We start from the raw sequence: 18,974 nt of genomic DNA on the forward strand, positions 1-18,974 counted from the left end.
TGCAGGCAGATTCTTTACCAACTGAGCCACCAGGGAAGTCCCACATCACAAAGTATTTCTTTATTCAATGAATCGGTAACCATGAAGCAAGTCACGCCGCTCCCAAAGGGATTTTACATAAACCAATTCACAGTTGATAGTCTTAGAAAATCAGCTAATAAGTTGAAGGCTGAATATATACTCTTTTCTCCACAAATGTTGTTCTGTTCTTTTAAAAATATATACATGTTTTTCTTTTAGCTTCTGGGTATTATTCAATTTATGTTTGTTTGTTTGCTTGGTATATTTACCCGAGGCTTGAAAGGCATGACTGAACTGTAATCAACTAGATTTAAAGATTTTTCTAAAGAATTTGCATAAAAATTAAAGAATTTATAAGCAGTCTTTAGACTAAATCTTACACAGAGAGCCAGTACTGAACCGCAGATTTCTCTTTAAAATAGTCTTAGATTTGAAAGAGCAATTTATAGTTGTTTGTCTTTCATCTGGGCCCTTTCCAAAGCTAAAGGCCAAGGAAAGAAAAAAAAAAATATGGCAAGAAAGCTGCAGAAGGTTCTTACAGCTGCTTTTCATGACTCTACGTATGAGGAGGAAGCAACGTGTGGACGGGTTCTTTGTAAAAATAGAGTTTGGTAAAAATATTCAGAAAACCATGAGGGGTGAGTAAACATCTTAGAAGAAGCAGAAACAGGAAAGGCAGAGTGGCAGCAAGTCTCGACTTAGTGACCATGGAAGAAACAGAGTTCCTCATTTTAGATTTTTTTTTTTAATTAATTTTATTTTATTTTTAAACTTTACAAATTGTATTAATTTTGCCAAATATCAAAATGAATCCACCACAGGTATACATGTGTTCCCCATCCTGAACCCTCCTCCCTCCTCCCTCCTACATGCTATGGTCTTCTCAGCATTTCTAAGCGTGACCATAACAGAAGAATTTTTAAAATTCCATTATATTTTAACACAATTTTTACAGTATTAGGGTTATTTTTATGGAGTTCCTGATTATAGATGTTATAATCTTATTCATCTCTATTCTTTTAAATTGATTATCTATTAGCTGTTATCAATATTTTTTATTCCTTTTCCCCCCCTTGAATATCTTCCTCTTTCCTAGATGTATAGACATATATAGTCAACACTTTTGTCATATGTCAGCAACATTATGTCAGCATTAATTAAATTTAAAAAAAAAAAAAGAAAAGGAAAGAAAACTCTCCCCAAAGCTGACCTTACTAAAGTTACTTTTGATCATCTACATCTAGTCTGGGTCTTACCCATACATATACTATACACTCAATTTTATATCACATTTTTTACTTGATATCACAAACTGTTATTGATATTGCTACGTAATTTTTGTTAAGATTATATAGGCAAAAATATTTTCTTAGGCTTTTTTTTTTTTTACTAATAGGAATTTCTGTCTTTTTATATGGTATTATAAATAGTATTTCCAAAATCACCTTTATAATATGCATTTCCTCCAAACAAATGCTCAGAACTGAGATCACTGGAGTCCACGGGATTAAAGCTATTTGAGACATGATGGTTGTCAAAGGATGCTACTACCAAATTTCAACCTTTGATACTGCACGAACACAGAGGTTTTGCTGAAACTTTTTTTAATGTTTTAGATTTTAAAGATAGTTCTCCTATGTATCTTTTCAATTGACTTTCACAGTGTTCACAGCCTTTCTGTGATGATGGCAGTCAATTATTAGTCTCATTCTACTGGTGAGCAAATGAAGTCTCGGGGTTGAGTTCCTTTTCCAGGGTGACACATGCAGACCCAGAATAAAACCCAGACCTGCCTCAACACAGGCACACTTGCACTCTGCTTCAGTTTCTTTTCCTTCCTACCTTTTAAACCAGACTCTTCAACTTGAAAATTCTCCCCTTTCTTTAAATTTTCTTTCAACACTTTACTTCCCTGCATGTAAGACTTTCAGTCTCACTCCAAACCAGGGCTCAAAGCTCAATGACTTTATATATAGAAATTATAGAAATAGATCATCAAGAAAAGTTCCCTGGTGGACCAGTGAAAAGGACTCCAGGCTTTTCACTCAGGCTTTCCAAATTCAATCCCTGGTTGGGAAACTAAGATCCCACAAGCCTCATGGTGCCATCAAATTAAAAAAAAAAAAAAAAGTCAAGATACTTACAAGACACATACATTTATTTTTCAGAATGATATTAGAGGAAGATAGATAAGCTCTTGTAAGGAAAATGTTTTGCAGTTAGGTAAAATCATTCAGTCATAAACATCATGAATCTAGTTTTATAATGCATTTATTATTTGACTTTCAAAAATGTACTATTAAATAAGCATCATCCCTGATCAGATATGCTACAGAAAAGAAAAGGAAGTCAGCCATTGTAATTACTAGTTATGCTGCTCAACTAAATGTTCAAAATACAAGATTTACAAGTAAAAATGAAATGATTAAATTTTTTCAAAAGATGTTCAAAATAAAATTTTAAGGAAGATGTTTACTTTTATTATTGTTTTGTCCACAGGGTATGTGAGATCTTAGTTCCCTGACCAGGGATTGAACCCAGGCCCTTGGAAGTAAGAGCTGGAGTCCTAACCACTGGACCATTTTTCAAATGTCAGGACAACAGCAGTAAGAAGAGAATAGCAGACTGTCATCAGAGAAATGTAAAGCGAAACCACAGTGAGGCACCACCTCACACCTGTTGGAAGAGCCGTCATCAAAAAGACCATACGTAGCAAATGTTGCTGAGGATGCGGAGAAAAGAGAATCATGGACACTGTTGGGGGGAATGTAAATTAGTGTAGCCACTATGAAAAACAATATGGAGGTTTCTCAAAAAGCTAAAAACAGAACTGCAATAGACTCAGCAATTCCACTCCTGGGTATATATTTGGAGAAAATAAATTCTAATTAAAAAATATACATGTACCTTAATGTTCAGATAAAGCAACCTAAGTGTCCATTAACAGATGAATAGTTAAAGAAGATGTGATGTGTGTACACACACACACACACACACACACACACACACACACGGAAAACTACTCAGCCATAAAAAAGAATGAAAAATGCTTCTATTTGCAGCAATACAGATAGACTTGGAGGGTATTATGCTTAGTGAAATAAGTCAGACAGAGAAAGACAAATACTGTATGATATCACTTAAATGTGGAATCTAAGAAATAAAACAAACTGGTGAATTAACAAAAAAACCCCCCAAAGAATGAAAGAAACATACCCAACACCACCAGAGGTCTCTGCAGCTGAGTGTTGCGTTAGAATTTCCTCTCCAAGGCTGGCTACTGACTGGAGGAGGCTCTTCTGCTCTGCCAATTCCTGTTCCAACTCCTGCTCAAGGAAAAGGAAAAATAAAAACATCTTTGTTACTTTATGATTATTGTCTCCAAACACAGTTGTATGTCTAGAAAATCCTCAGAGAACTTTGGTACAATAGTATGTTTTTAAGTTAGCACATTCATAAAAGGTGTGGCTTAGGTAACTGTTCAGAGGTGCCTCCAAGTCCCCTGTAGCTTTCTTTGGCTTTGATAAAATAATGTCTAAATAATCTTGTGGGGGGGGGGGGGTGGTGCTGGTAAAAATAAAGAGAAAAGAAAATTTTGCTTGGCAATGGCGCCCCCAAGTGGTCCAAAATGCACTTTCACTTTTCAAAATCTAATACTGCCCTGTTCAAGCTGAAAGAGATACAGAGAGCAACAACTCTCTTCAATTTCCCACTTGCTTGATAAACTGGATCACCACTGGACTCAGTTTTATTTTTTCACTATTGGTGAAAACGTCTCTACTCTTTGAGAAATATTTTAATATGCCATATCCATAAAGTGAAGGTACTAATGAGATGTCATTCTTTGAGTAATCAAAAGATGTCATTCTTTGAGTAATCAAAGCTCATTTGCTTCATAGGCAGTAATTTGCAATCCTGTTTTGTGATGGCATCTACTTGAGAGCTGAAAGCAAATTTCATTTTAAAAAATGCAACTTTTTGCATATTTACCAATTCTCAGAGGCCTTCTTGGGGCTTTTATTATATATAATAGACTCAAATTGGGGCAAGCTAGAAATAGAGGGCAGATTATAATTGAGTTACACTATTTTAAAACTAAGCTTTTCTTAGAGAACCGACTTTAAAATGACCAGTTTTCCCAGTGGTCACAAGTAAATGGAAACAGCCAGGTTCTGCTTCTGTCCAAAATGAAGATACAAGGGCCCTCTGTCTTCAGCACAGAAGGAACTTGTCCTTCTAAAACATTTCTCTCAAGGTGCATGCTTGGCTGATCTGCAGGCAAAAGAGGCGGGAAGTGCGTTACTTTTTGTTGCTGGAGGCTGCTCTGTCGCTGGTGGGTCCATGCGCTCCGAGCTTGAGCCAGCCATTCCTGAACCCCGGGGCTCTGAGTGGCAGCCAGGTCAGCATCGCTCTCCTCCTTCTCCTGGGCTGTCCCCTGCTTTTAATGAGGGAGAAATCAAGAGTCATACTACCCACAGGAAGATCTTAACCAAAACAGAGTGATGGCTCCTTTAGTGTGGTCTGAATAATAAAACCAAAGTGACTCCATTTGGATGTGAAACCACATTTAAAAAAAAAAATGGTAACACAAAACCCATGGAATTTATTATGGCATTTGCAGGAAGGAGAACAATAAATAGATTATTATACTCAGAAATATTAAGGGAGGGGGGGAACTGCCATGTCGAGGCTAGGCTTTTTAGCTGACTGATGTGGTCAGCAGACATTATTCTGGAATTTCTTCCACAAGAATATAACTCTAGGTCTTACTCCCTTTCCTATCCCCACCAGGACTAGACTCCACTGCCATCTGTTGCCACTCTGGCTTCGACAGAGTGTGGCTAAAGGAGAAAGCCAAAGTAACTACCTATTACCTGGGCAGGGGTTTATTATTCCTGCTAGACTATTCTGATGGAATTTAACAGGCCCTAAAATACTGCATGGGCTTCCCTGGTGGCTCAGTGGTAAAGAATCTGCCTGCCAATGCAAGAGACGTAGGAGACGTGGGATCAATCCCTAGGTCAGGCAGATGCCCTAGAAAAGGAGATGGCAACCCACTCCGGTATTCTTGCCTGGACAATCTCATGGACAGAGGAGCCTGGTGGGCTACGGTCCATAAGTTGCAAAAGAGTTGGACAGGACTAAACAACAAACAAAATATTTTGTATTAGAATGGAATTAGTTCTGAGTGAGCACCTTTCTACTAACATGTATTTATATGCCAAAGGATAAATTACACCGTGTTCGTAAGATGCATTCACTAAGCGCTTATCAGCACCCACTGTGTGTCAAGCACTGTTTGGGGCACTGGTGGGAATTGGAGGGGATTTATTTGGCTCAGAAGCCAGACAAAGGCCCTGCTGGGATGACAGACAATAAATAGACAAGATAAACTGGGATGGTGATAAGACAAAGAATGTGAAACTAGAGAACAGGGTGGAAAGTGTAGGGGGCAGTTTCTTAGGCTGGGTAGCAAGGCATCTTCAGAGGTGACAGCTGTTTTGTGTGTTGCCAAAGACGGGGGCTTCCCTGCTGGCTCAGATGGTAAAGAATCTGCTTGCAATGCAGGAAACCCGGGTTCAATTCTTGGGTTGAGAAATCCCCTGGAGGAGGGCATGGCAACCCACTCCAGTACTCTTTTTTGGAGAATCCCATGGACAGAGGAGTCTGGCGGGCTACAGTCTACAGGGGTCACAAAGAATCAGACATGACTGAGCAATTAACGCTGATATTGACTGACTGAAAGACGGGGTAGGGGCCTCTAGGCCTATGCAACTACTGGAGCAAAGGCCAGAGGGGCAAGAAACTTGGTGTCTCAGGGACAGCAGAGGAGGGGCAAGTATGACTGGAGCACAGGGAGGGGCCGGGGGCAGGCACATAGGAAGGGAACGTTCTTGGGGGTGCTTCCATGGAGGCACCTACTGAACCGCTGCCCCCCTGGCCTCTGTTCTCTGCCAAAAAAAAAAAAAAAAATCTGACCTCAGCATGGGGTTCAGCCACAACAGCTAACCCCGCCTGACTGCCCACGGGACCCTTCCTTTCTTTTTCTTTCCAGAATTTTACACTAACTCTTACAGAGAAATAGATGGGGTCTGTTTCCCTCTGTCTTACTTAATAGAATCTCATGGTGAAACTAAAATGTTTGAGATCATTTGGTATCCGCACTTGAGGCGCAGTGAAGGCAACAGTGAAACCTACAGGTACCATTCATATTTATACTTCGTTCCTTCCCGGATTCTGAACCACCTCAGCTCACAGGTGCTTTCTTCCCTTGAAGATGACCCAGCTCCCCAGTAGAAGAATGTGCTTCAGATAGAACAATGGTAGCGCCGTTGGTCTAAAACATGCTACCTGCATTTTGCAGGATCTTCAGAATAGATGACAAGTGTTCAGTAGGCTCCCCACCCTCCCAGGAGCACCTCTTTCAGGCAAGCAGTGATTTTCCTGAAGGCGGGATGTTTGGGGTGGTCGGGCATTCCTCCAGGATCGAAGCCCACACATTTCTGCGTGACGCAGAGTTTTCCCATCTGAGGATGCTTCATTGACCCAGAATAAGCTCTGAGATATGCTGGCTTTTCCAGGCAAGGATGAAACAAAAGTCAAAAGGAATCTGTAGAGGATGACCCCAAAGAAGTCAGTGGGATAAGCTGAAAGCTGTCCCTAGTCAGAGACCCGGTGACAAAACAGTGGCCTTAGCCATGACCTGCTGACTCTCTTTTGTGAATTCCTCTCTGCCTTGCCCTTCAGTAAAGGTTTGCTTTCACAGCCCAGCCTGGAGACTCCGGTGGAAACTTCTCAGGGCTCTAACTCACCCTTCTCTGCAGGTTTACTACAGTTGACTGAGAGCTCTGATTTCAAATTCCTCATACCAAGGAAAGAGACCAATTGTACTTGGGAAAATAATAATTGAAATGTCAGGTCTACAGGGAGGCTTAACCACATTTACATGCATAGACACATAGTTAGATTCTAAAACAAGTTCGAAGAAAGGGACTCCTATTTGACTAATTGAATCCACAGCTTTAGAAAAAAGGAAATTTAGCAGCATCAAAAGCATATGACTAGTATGTATTTTCTCTGTGGTTAGGTTTGGTTTCTCAGTTAATGAATTTTTCTCTGGTTGATTTCACTGTTTTGAAACCTAACCCTTGGACCACAGGAAGCAAAAAATGATTAAGGAATAGATCAAATTTCATTCTCTTTCCCCTTGAGATACGAAGGTACTGACCTAAGGAATAAAATAATGGTAATTACACTCTCTGAGGTCTGATAACAGTTTTCTGACCTATCTAGGGAATAGGAAATAGGGTGGCTTTTATTTTCCACCAGGCTCCTGCTTGGGTGGGGCTATGTAAGCTGTTTATTTTGGAAATACTAGAAGAATAACCATTTTTGCCAGGAACATTCCTTGGAAGATTAGTGAGGATTGGAGAATGCTAAACATTAAATAAAACACTTCTTTAGAAAGCATTTTGTTATTTATATAGGATGAACTCTCTGCTCCTTGGATGAACAATAACGTGTGAAAATGACAAATTTATTACAAATGAAGATATCATGTAATTCAAGAGGTATTATAGGCCTGTGTCATAGAGAAGGACAACAGAGAATGAGATGGTTGGATGGCATCACCGACTTGATGGACATGAGTTGGAGCAAGCTCTGGGAGTCGGTGATGGACAGGGAAGCCTGACACGCTGCAGTCCATGGGGTTGCAAAGAGTTGGACTCGACTGAGCGACTGAACTGATAGAGAAGTAAACAATTTTGGGCCAGGGTGGAGGGGGTTCGCTGGAGTGGATTATTCGCTGATACACGGCATTCGTGTGTGTGTGTGTGCTCAGTCACTCTGTCGTATCGACTCTTTGTGACTCCACGGACCGTAGCCTGCCAGGTTCCTCTGCCCATGGAATTTTCCAGGCAAGGATACTGGAGTGGGTAGCCATTTCCCACTGCAGGGAATCTTCTCAACAGGGATCAAGCCCACAACTCTTGTGTCTCCTACATTGGCAGGTGGATTCTTCACCACTGAGCCACCGGGGAAACCCCTTATTCCGGGTTTACCTGGTATCATTCTGGCACATTTCAAAAACATACAGTTAGTATTTTAATTGAGAATAACTTTAATTCATGTTTTAACAGAGGAAAATTTGAAATCGCCTATCTAAAAATAAAACCTCTATATTTCCACTTGTTTTGGTACCACTCAGGTTTTAAAGTGTTGAGATTTCATATATTTTATATTTTGTTCATGTTTTAGATGGAAATGTATTGCATATTATTTCTCTAACTTTTAATTTATATATAGGAAAGTTATGAATTCCATTTTAATTTTTTTAATAATTTTTTTTTTACTAAAATATTCCATTGCTTTTAATAGTTTTCTGTTGGCTAGGTTTGATGTTCCAGATCATATAATCATATGATTAGCAAATAACTGAAAATACATAGTTTAATCCAGAAAAAAATCATTACACTGAGAAAGTAGAAGTAATCACAGTGAATGTGCATTAAGCTCTCACCATACTGTCTGTGCTGTGTCCCCTGCCAGCATCTCTGCTCAAGTACAGTTGCTCCCCTCCCTCCTGACACTGGTTCCAAGACCATTCCCCTGCCCCTTGGATCTTATTTTCTCCCTTCTACACAAGAAGACTTTTGCTGCAGTCTCACTTCTTTTTCATCAATTTTTCCTCTACTGAGTTGTTTCTGTCTCCCTGTAAACATGTCATTATTCTTCTGATCTTAAAATGGAATGAATTTCTTCTAACCCGCTTCTTATAGCTTATTCCATTCCTTTGCTCCCATGAAAGCGAAACCCCTGTTTCCTGCCCTCTTCCTCTCTAACTCCTCTCTCCATTCTCGCTTCCATTTCAGAGTGATTTTTGCCCTCACTATTTCACTGAAATAGTTGTAGCTGGGGTCATAGAAGACCTGCGTGTTGCCAGATCCAGTGGTCAGTTCCCAGGTCTCATCTTACCTCACTTACCCTCAAGTGTCTCCCAAACCCAAATCTTGGTCTTCTTCCCACCTCACTGGTATTTCCTTCTTACTCTTTTTTTTGTGGGTTCCTCCCCATCTTCCTAACTTTTCACACTGGAAAGCCCCAGGGCTTGCTCCTCTTTATCTCTCCTCACTCCCTTGGTGATCTCATGGGCTCTCATGCCTTTAAAGACCATCTAGGGACTTCCCTTCAGTCCAGGGGTTAAGACCCGGAGCTCCCAATGCAGGGGTATGAGTTCGATCCCTGGTGGGGGGACTAAGACATGACTTATGGCACGAACAACAACAGAGAACCTCTAGAGGCTGACAGTTCAGTCTAGATCTGTCTGCTGAATCCCAACAGCTGACTGACACTGGATAGGCATCTTAAACCTAGCCTGTCCAAAACGAAACCGGTGGCCTAATTAGTTCTCCTTCCCCAAGTTCTGTTCCTCGAGAGTTTTCATTTTCCTAATTATCCACAACCTGATAAGTTCTCATCCCCTCTAACCTCCTAACCGGTCTCTCAGCTTCCACCCTGGTCCCCCATGTAGTTATATCTGGTCTTGTCACGCTTCTGTCCCCAAACACTCCAGTGGTTTCTCATTTTCCCCAGAGAAAAAGCCAAAGTTCACACGGTGCCTACAAGGTCCTTTGCAGCCTAGGCCCTTGTTACCCCTCTAGCCTCTCACCTTGTTCACTCCACTCCAGTTGCTAGGCTCCTTGAAAAACCAGGTAGGAGCCCACCTGGGAGCCTCTGCCCTTGCTTCCCCCTCTCCAAGCCTGGAATTCTCTTCCTCCATGTCTACACAGCTCACTCCTTCAAACGTAAGATGAGGGAGGCTTCGCTGGTCACCCTGTTTAAACCTGCAAATCCACCCAGTCCCAACTTTCTTTATTATCTGCCTTATACTATTTCACCTACAGCTCTTATCATCTTCTAACTTAGCATATAATAACACACCTTAATTTTATATTACTATCTGTCTCCCCCAAACATAATCTCTTGAAGATGGACTATAGAAAGTGAAGTCACTCAGTCGTGTCTGACTCTTTGCAACCCCATGGACTGTAGCCTATCAGGCTCCTCCGTCCCCATGGGATTTTCCAGGCAAGAGTGCTGGAGTGGACTGCCTTCTCCAGGGGATCTTCCCAACCCAGGAATCGAACCCAGGTCTCCCACATTGCAGGCAAATGCTTTACCGTCTGAGCCACCAGGGAAGCCCTGAAAATGGACTATATAGAAATATAAATATACAGATAGATTTTGCCCTTGCTCCTTCACTCTAACATATAGAATAGTGGCTGGCACACAGTAGCTTCGCAATAAACATTTGCTTAATATTTGTGTAAGATAATAATTCTAATATGTAGAGATGAAAAACAAACAAAATCAAAATATTAGACACTACTAGTATGCAAGGCGCATGGGGAGAAATCTGAGTGAATGTGTTATGAGTTTCTTATGTTGATCTGGAACAAGAATGAAATAATAACTTAGAATTTATTAGGTAGGCATGATAAAAAGTAGAGACAAAAAACAAAGGAAAGCATTCAACCACCTAGAAGCAAAAGTTAAAATGGAGAAAGAAGAATAGAAAGAGCAGGACAAAATAGAAAAAAAAAAGCAAGAATAAAATTTCAAACATATCAATAATCACAAAGAATTTAAATAGATTAAACCTGCTCTTTAAAAGTCAGAGGTTTTCTGATTAGATGTGCTTAGAACCAACAAAATACACCTAAATGTTCTTTATATGAAACAAATCTAAAAAATAAGGACTCAGAAAGGGTTAAATCAACAGAAAAGTGAAAGATATACCATGCAAATATTATACAAAAAAAAGCTCTAAATCACTATAAGGAAACATGAAGGACACTGCATGATAGTAAAAATGTTCAATTCGCCTGGAATACATGCCAAGTCTAAACTTGTGGGCACTAAATAAAATAGTCTATCTGAAAAGTAGAACATAGGAGATATAAAGGAGAAATATAACACTGCCACAGGGTATCTTAATCTATGATTTAATCTATGTTTAATCTATATTTAAACATTTTCTTTTCAATGATACAGCTGCTAGCATTTGGTAATTATTTTCATTTTCTTTTCCTATGCTGCAATTTCCAGGTCTCTGGATTCAAACAACTCTTACAAAGCCTATTTGGAAACCTATGCCAGGGACTTCCCTGGTGGTCCAGTGGCTGAGACTCAGAGCACCTGATTCAGGGGACCTGGGTTCGATGCCTGGTCAGGGAACTAGGTTCCACATGCCACAACTAAAGACCCTACACATCCCAACGAAGACTGAAGATCCTGAGTGCTACAGTTAAGACCCAGAGCGGCCAAATGAATAAATATTAAAAACAAACAAACAAAAAACTACGCCAGAATGTGTGTGAAGCAGGTACGTACATAAGTATGTGCTGTTTCCCAGCCATCCCCTTCATGTGTCCCGTGCTCAGAGGGCAGACCAGTCTTGTGCAAAGATGAGCCTCTCTGTAGCGCCACACTCATGGCGTGGCTGGAGCCTCACCTGGATGTGGAGTTGCCTGTCCTGCAGCGCCCTCTGCAGCTCCAGGAGGCTCCCCTTGAGGGTTCTCAGCTTCACCGCCAGCTGCTCGGCCTCGTCCTTTGTGTGAGCCTTGCCCTCCAGCAGCAGGTTTTCATTGTGGACCGAGAGCTCTGATAAGGCCACCACCTTCTGCTCTATTTCCACCAGCATATTCTAGGACAACAGAAATGAAGTTGAAACTGACACAGCCTGGGCGCCTCTGCAAAGACCGCGTCTCACAGAGAAACCCACTGCTTCATTAAGACTTTCATCAAAACAACATGCCTCTAGGCTTGTCTTTATTCCCCCTAGTTTTCATACAACCTTCAAGAGTGTATATAGGTTTTAACAATTCTTTGAGCCTCCTAATTTTTCTCTTATTTAAGATTAGATATTATTAAAAAAAAAAAAAAAACATATGGGAAGCACATTTTATATAGCCAACAGATAAGGAGAAAAGACCAGGCCTTAGCATTACCCCATTATGACTGTTCTATTATTTTAGTGTTAGAGGTGGCTCCATGGTAAAAGAATCCACCTGCCAATGCAGGAGATCCAGGTTCAGTCCTTGGCTTGGGAAGACCCCCCTGGAGGAGGACATGGCAATCCACTCCAGTATTCTTGCCTGGAGAATCCCAGGGAGCCAAGAGCCTGAGGGCTACAGTCCAGGGGGTCATAGAGTTGGACACGACTGAGTGACTGAGCATGTATGTAACGCATGCACACACATTATGCTTGTGGCTAATAATAGTGAAGACATCACATGATCGACTCTCTGTGTCAATTTAATAAGGACTGTTTTTTTTTTCAAAGAAAAATGTTTTGAAAGGGAGTGGTCCCAGACTAGTGCTCTTTTACTTGCTTTTTATTATTTTTGTCTTTTTTTTTTGGCCATGTCCCCTGGCATGCGGGATCCTAGATACTCAATCAGGGACTGAACACGTGCCCCCTCCATTGGAAGGGTGGACTCTCAACCACTGGACCACCAGGGAAGTTCCCCTGTTTTTATCTTTTATATAACGCATTTTTAACTTCACATTTCTGAAAGTTTTCCTAAGAATTTCACATTCACTTTCTAGTGTTACGAGGTTTTTTTCCTAAAATGGAGGCTAAATTCAGGAAAGAAGTGAAAATAATCTCCCCACTTCCCAAGTAAGATTTAAAACAAAAACCAAAAAACAGAAAAACTAAAAAAGTCAACCAAAACAAATAACAACCATATTATTTTCTACAGAAACTGTTCTGTTTTTCTATACCTTAAGTCTGAACTCTTTGAAATGTACTTTCTAATTTATATTCAATTATTTATTAATAAGAAAAGATTGTACAAAATCAGAATCACTACCATCAGCTTCTAAGAACATAAGTGAGATCCCAAGACCTAGAACTAAAAGGAAGAGTGAAACTTTTCATGAAATGGGCCTTAAAGGATCATTTCTTGAGGATTACTTTTGAGGAACTAATATTATTCTGTGCAGGACTGCCTTTTCCATTAGGCAAGGCTATCACAGAACTGAAGGCCCCTAACACATCAAGGGGCCCAAGAAAATGTCTTTCGTTTAAAATCAGAGGAAAAAATGATGATGATAATAATTAATATGTAATGATATCACCTCAGGCTTCGGGAAGATCTCCTGGAGGAGGGCATGGCAACTCCCTCCAGTATTCTTGCCTGGAGAATCCCATGGACAGAAGAGCCTGGTGGGCTACAGTCCACAGGGTCGCAAAGAGTGGGACATGACTGAAGCAACTTATCATGCACCCATGATAAACCACCCTGGATTATATTAGCCTTTGTACCCAAAGCAGTTACAAAATACAAATATAACTTTTAGTATTTCTATAGAGGAAGAGAGGTTCATGGAAACAAAGTACCCTGGGCCCCAAAAGTCATAACAGGACCCTAATTCCATATAATAGCCACAGCTATGATTATACTACTGGCTCAGATGCCAGATTTATTTGCATGAGGAACTGTCATGCATTTGTGTGATTTCACAGGCTCTGAGTTTTGAAAAATATTGCCAAAGTACCACTTCAATACTTTGTAAGAGTCCTGAAATATATTATCTCAACTATGCATCTTATGTATAACTATAAAAATAGAGATATCAAAAAGGAAGAGGTGGGAGTAATGATGAAACATAATTTTGAAATGCTAGTACATGTGGTAATTTCAAGTGCTAGAAGGCAATGCTAAAAATACGTGTCTCTTTTCAGAAAAGTAACTTTAGAAAAGATGATAAAAGAAATAGAAAACAGTCGCACATGGCTCTCTATTCTCTACCATCAAGGCAGAAATGCTTTGAAGACACATAAATAAATTGTCCACAGACTTCCCTGGTGATCCAGGGGCTAAGACTCTGTGCTCCCAACACAGGGGGCCCAGGTTTGATCCTTGATCCGGGAGCTAGATCCCACATGGCGCAACCAAGACACAGCATGGCCAAATAAATAAATAAAATAGTTTAAAAGTTTAAAATTATAAGTTGTAAAAAGAATTAAAAAACCTAAATTATAATAATTAATATTAAAAAATCTCAATCATAAGGGATGACCAGAATGATATACTATGTATTAAGAAAAGAGATGGCATTCATAACTAATGGCTGTGCATATTTCCTTCAGTCCCACATGTATGAAGTCATGTACACTGATATTTAACCTTGCAGATTAGACTGTTCTAGAGACTTGCTGGTTAAATGAAAAAGCTTTTAAAACAAACTTCACCCACCCGTAGTGTAAAGTCTACTATGATGATACTCTTTGAAGTCAATGACTGGTACATGGGAGTTCAGCATCTATTCTCTATGCTTTATATGTGTGCTTGAATGTTTCCATAATAAGGAGGTAAGAAAATAATATTACAGTAAAAACTTTGATGTCATTACCTCTTACATTAATTGCTAAAGACCGCACGTTGAGGAAGGAAATTCTCTGCCCCAGAAGACAACCTTCCCATGTTGAGTCTGGCTGCCTATAACTACAGTTTTGCCAAGTTTTCCAAATAATATTTCTGAATTAAAACCAAAATTGCAACGGCCCACCTATTCTGTTGTTTATCCACAGTCACTGATACTAATTCTGTGCATTAGGTACTTATATTCCTTATTAGCCACCGAAATGGACTCTGTTGGAGAGGGAGAGGGTGGGAAGATTTGGGAGAATGGCATTGAAACATGTATAATATCATGTATGAAACGAGTTTCCAGTCCAAGTTCGATGCATGATACTGGATGCTTGGGGCTGGTGCACTGGAACGACCCAGAGGGATGGTATGGGGAGGGAGGAGGGAGGAGGGTTCAGGATGGGGAACACATGTATACCTGTGGCGGATTCATTTTGATATTTGGCAAAACTAATACAATATTGTAAAGTTTCCAAAAATAAAATAAAATTAAAAAAAATAAATAAATAAATCTGCCATGAGTTCGAGCAGGCTCTGAGAGATGGTGAAGGACAGGAAACCTGGCATGCTGTAGTCCATGGGGCCGCGAAGTGTCGGACGCGACTGAGTGACTGAAAAACACCAAATCTTTACAAAAATGTCCTTCAGGAAGCTGAAAATTTTCTAAAGAGTAGATACTGTTGGTAAAATTTTCAAAAGACTAAGCCCACATCTGGATTTAATTTAAGCTTTTATAAGATATTGTTTTTCTCCTAAATATGTAAAGTATATGGATTGTGAAAAATCACATATCCATGCCCCAGTTTGTTACCATTATACTTTTCTGTAGTTAAAAAAAATGTCTTGTGGGACCTTCCCTGGTGGGCCAGCAGTTAAGAATTAGCCTTGCAATGCAGGGGATGTGGGTTTGATCCCTGGTCAAGTGTGTGTGCATGTGTACTCAGTCATGTCTGACTCTTTGCAACCCCATGGACTGTAGCCCGCCAGGCTCCTCTGTCCATGGGATTATCCTGGCAAGAATACTGGAGTGAGTTGCCATTTTCTCCTCCAGGGGATCTTCCCAACCTAGGGATCGACCCTGTATCTCCTGTCGCTCAGGCATTGGCAGGCAGATTCTTTACCACTGAGCTACTTGGGAAGCCCCCTGAGATCCCTGGTCAGGGAATTAAAATCTCACGTGCTAAGGAGCAACTAAGGCCATGTGCTATAATTACACAGCCCACATGTTCCGGACCCCATGCACCACAACCAGAGAACCTGTACTCCCCGACGAAAGATTCTGCATGCTGCAACTAAGACTCGACACAGCCAATAACAGATACATTTTTGAAAAGTCTGCCTAATGATGTTGGCATACTCCTTTGAGACCATTTTTGTACCTGGCAGTCCACTAACTGGGCCTCCATGTCCATGGGCTCCTTGGGTGACCCCAGGGCAATGTCCAGAGTGGCCTTCGTGCTCAAGAGCCAGTGGTCCAGCTGATCAGCTTCACAGCGATACCTGTTCAGGGCTTGTTCCTGTCTCTGTTCCTCCAGCTGATCGTTGAGTTTCTCCTGATGAATTAAGTAGGATGGAACACAGGTCATCCGAGGCAAAATCACCAGGACTCAACACACAGAGCAATGGTTCCCAGCCTTGACTGCACACCAGAACCACCTGTGAAACTTCAAAAACAATCCCCGGTGTTTAGACCGCGGTACAGACCGGTAAATCAGAATTTCAGGAGGTGAGCCTCAGGATTGGTATTTTTTAAAAACTCCTACAATGACTGTATGCCTGGAGTTACTGTTCTTAAATAATACACCTACAGAACAAGGTAGATAATGTGGATGACAGAAACTGGTCAATGGTGTAAGACAGTAGGTAACTTGACTTCAAAGTTTGGGTAACTGTAGGGTGTAGTGGGGACCATGGCAACTGAAGAACATACTTGGTGCATCGAAAAGGGTAGAACCATGCAGTTTCAGGCAACTGATCTCCTACAGGAAGGAGTGGCCCAGTGCTGTCGCTTTCTAGAGCAAAGGCAAAACTTCAAAAAATTTGGATAGGTCTCTGAGGATTCTTTACTGATGGCAAATAATCCGTATTTTTTTAAAAAATCCAAGCCAATCACTTCATTTCACAACTCCACATGGGTTTCACAGAGTGACTGGAGACAATATCAATGAATTAAAAGGTTAATTATTAAGACACTATAAAGTATTTTATTTTAAAAGTTATTTTATTAAGAATCCATTATTTTTAATCAATTTTTATTAAATTGTTTAGAGATTAGAGTAGAAACATTGATTTAAAATTTCTCCAAAATAGGAAAATATATGGATACATGATTTGATCAGCTTTAAAATAGATAAAACTGGAAATATCCTGTGTCCCTAACAATAGGACAAAGGTTCATTGAATTATGGTATAATCTGCAGCTAAATAAAATAATGTTAAGTGGATAGCAATAACTGATTTTGTGCTAGAGAAGCTGCCAGACCCTAGAGATACAAGAACACAGACACTTCATAGGATCAACAATATGAACATCATACATGTTTAAAGCCAGGAAAGGTAAGAGAACAACAACAACAAAAGGAAAATAACTTATTTTTAACACGTATGGTAGTGTAACTAAAATTTATCTATTGAGTATTAAAGTTAACATGAGAACCAGAACTGCAAGAATATTCTCATGAATTAACGTGCTTGAATTGGCTTCCAGTGACTAAGGATTTATTTTTCACAGCATTAGCAATGCTATTCATAAAAATGGTCTTATTTAAACATAGCAAACTATTATGCAAACCTTCTACAATTATTCCCCACAAAGCTCATGTCTACCCAGTACTGGCTCTCCACTGCCTCAGTTCTGCAGGCCTGAAATGAGTCAGAAACGGGTGAAAAGACACATTCATGGCTCCACACTGACTCAGGGCTCTGTTCACGAGGCCGTGCACACACAATATACCAGCTTCTTTTGAGTGGGAAACAACAGACATGTCATCGTAAGTAGTTGGACATACTTGTCAACCCAACCTCAGGAGTTAATCTGGACGTAAGGGGCACCCCCAGGGTGGCCTGTTACCTCCAGAAGCTGCCGCTTCCCGGATGCCTTCATCTTGATGGTGGACATTCGCTCCGCCAAGACGGTGAGCGTGGACTGCAGGGCCAGCTGCTCTGCCGGCTCGGACTCCGGGGACTCAGACACCAGCTCGTCTGCGAGGGCCGACTGCAGCTCGCTGATCTCCTCTTGGAGCATGAGGATCTCATCCATCAGAGCCTGAGGGAAAGACTGTGGAATCACACTCCTGTGTGCAGTTTTTTGCACTGAGGAATCATGGCACTTAGCCAAGCTCACTTGGAAGTCATTTAACCAACAAATAGGGGGCCTTCTAACCTAAGTTTCAAAATGACATTGCCAGACTGAAAGTCAGGAAGTTTCTGACTTTAAGATCATCTGCATCAGTAACTTAAAGTTAATTAATCTGGGCAAATCAATTAACCCGGCTTTCAACAGGCTCATCTGTAATCTGACGGGGCGCGGGGGGGTGGTATGTGCAATTAATTGAGTCCACAATTCTGTGTTGAAAATAAAATTCATCACTTTCTTCCTCAACGTGACTCCTCCCACTCCAAATTTCCCTGAGTCTGGAACAAGGCTACATTTTAATCGCAAACTCATATCATACAGGCAGGAAGAATCTGTCACCTGCTTCTACGCCGTTGCCCTCCCCTTACTTTTCTCCTCTCCCTAGGTCTAAAATTTGAAGCTTCTCAAGGCTACTTTCTAGACCCTGTTTTCTCTCTTCACAATCTCTCCCAGGCCTTGTCCATTGCCAAGGCTTTAATTCCTTTCTCCCACTACAAGACACTTAGGTAGAAGAACAAAATCTCCCACTCCAAAAGGTCTCTGGCATGTAGATTATTTTGAGTTGAGAACAATCAAGGCCCAAAAGACTCAGGAAAAAACTCTGACCTAACTACCTAAAGAATCTATCTCGGAGACATTTGCAAAGAATAGGAGTGGGTCTGGTGAGGGAAATTTAAGGAGTCCAGTTTGCATCCCTCTGTCTCTGAATGGCCCGGCTAACACACGCTTCCCAAGCATTTGCTTGGTGTTTCCTCGGGCAGTTCATTTCTGTGTTACACAAGAGCCCACTCTCAGACTCTGGAAGGGGTCCCCCTTCCTGCAACACAACTGCCTTCACCTCCAAAACATCTTGTTTGTCTCCTCTGCTCCCAACTAAGTCACAACCATTTCCTTATCTGAATTGCTCTCATAATCTACTGGGTGGAGTATCTGCTTAAACCCCTTTAAAAAGATAAATCAGATCCTCTCACTCCCTTGCTTTACAATACTTTGTGGCTTCTTGCCTATGAAATAAAATCCAAACTCCTTACAGTATTCATGCATTCTCACACCTGGCTGCCCCCGGTACCGGGCTTCCTTCTTGCTCACTGCATCCCTGCCTTCAATCACTCCAAGATCCCCAATGCTTTCTGCCTCAGGGCCTTTGCACATCCTAT

General features: G+C 40.9%; 1 protein-coding gene across 21 annotated transcripts in view; it reads right to left on the reverse strand.

The window, feature by feature from the left end:
* Positions 1–18,974, reverse strand: part of SYNE1 (spectrin repeat containing nuclear envelope protein 1) — a 503,306-nt gene that overhangs the window by 148,293 nt on the left and 336,039 nt on the right. For 12 of the 21 annotated variants that reach the window (XM_024997066.2, XM_024997067.2, XM_059889951.1 and 9 more), the window contains 5 exons: positions 17,533–17,739; positions 15,842–16,015; positions 11,537–11,728; positions 4,325–4,459; positions 3,238–3,347 (listed from right to left, as the gene is read on the reverse strand). In XM_024997066.2, the coding sequence (XP_024852834.1) occupies positions 3,238–3,347; positions 4,325–4,459; positions 11,537–11,728; positions 15,842–16,015; positions 17,533–17,739 (818 nt within the window). Of the gene's footprint in view, positions 1–3,237; positions 3,348–4,324; positions 4,460–11,536; positions 11,729–15,841; positions 16,016–17,532; positions 17,740–18,974 lie in introns of those variants that run through there. The other 9 variants (XM_059889940.1, XM_059889949.1, XM_059889946.1 and 6 more) reach the window with 5 other exon arrangements.

This window comes from Bos taurus, chromosome 9 (genome assembly GCF_002263795.3).
Source record: "Bos taurus isolate L1 Dominette 01449 registration number 42190680 breed Hereford chromosome 9, ARS-UCD2.0, whole genome shotgun sequence".
Classification (NCBI taxonomy): Eukaryota; Metazoa; Chordata; class Mammalia; order Artiodactyla; family Bovidae; genus Bos; species Bos taurus.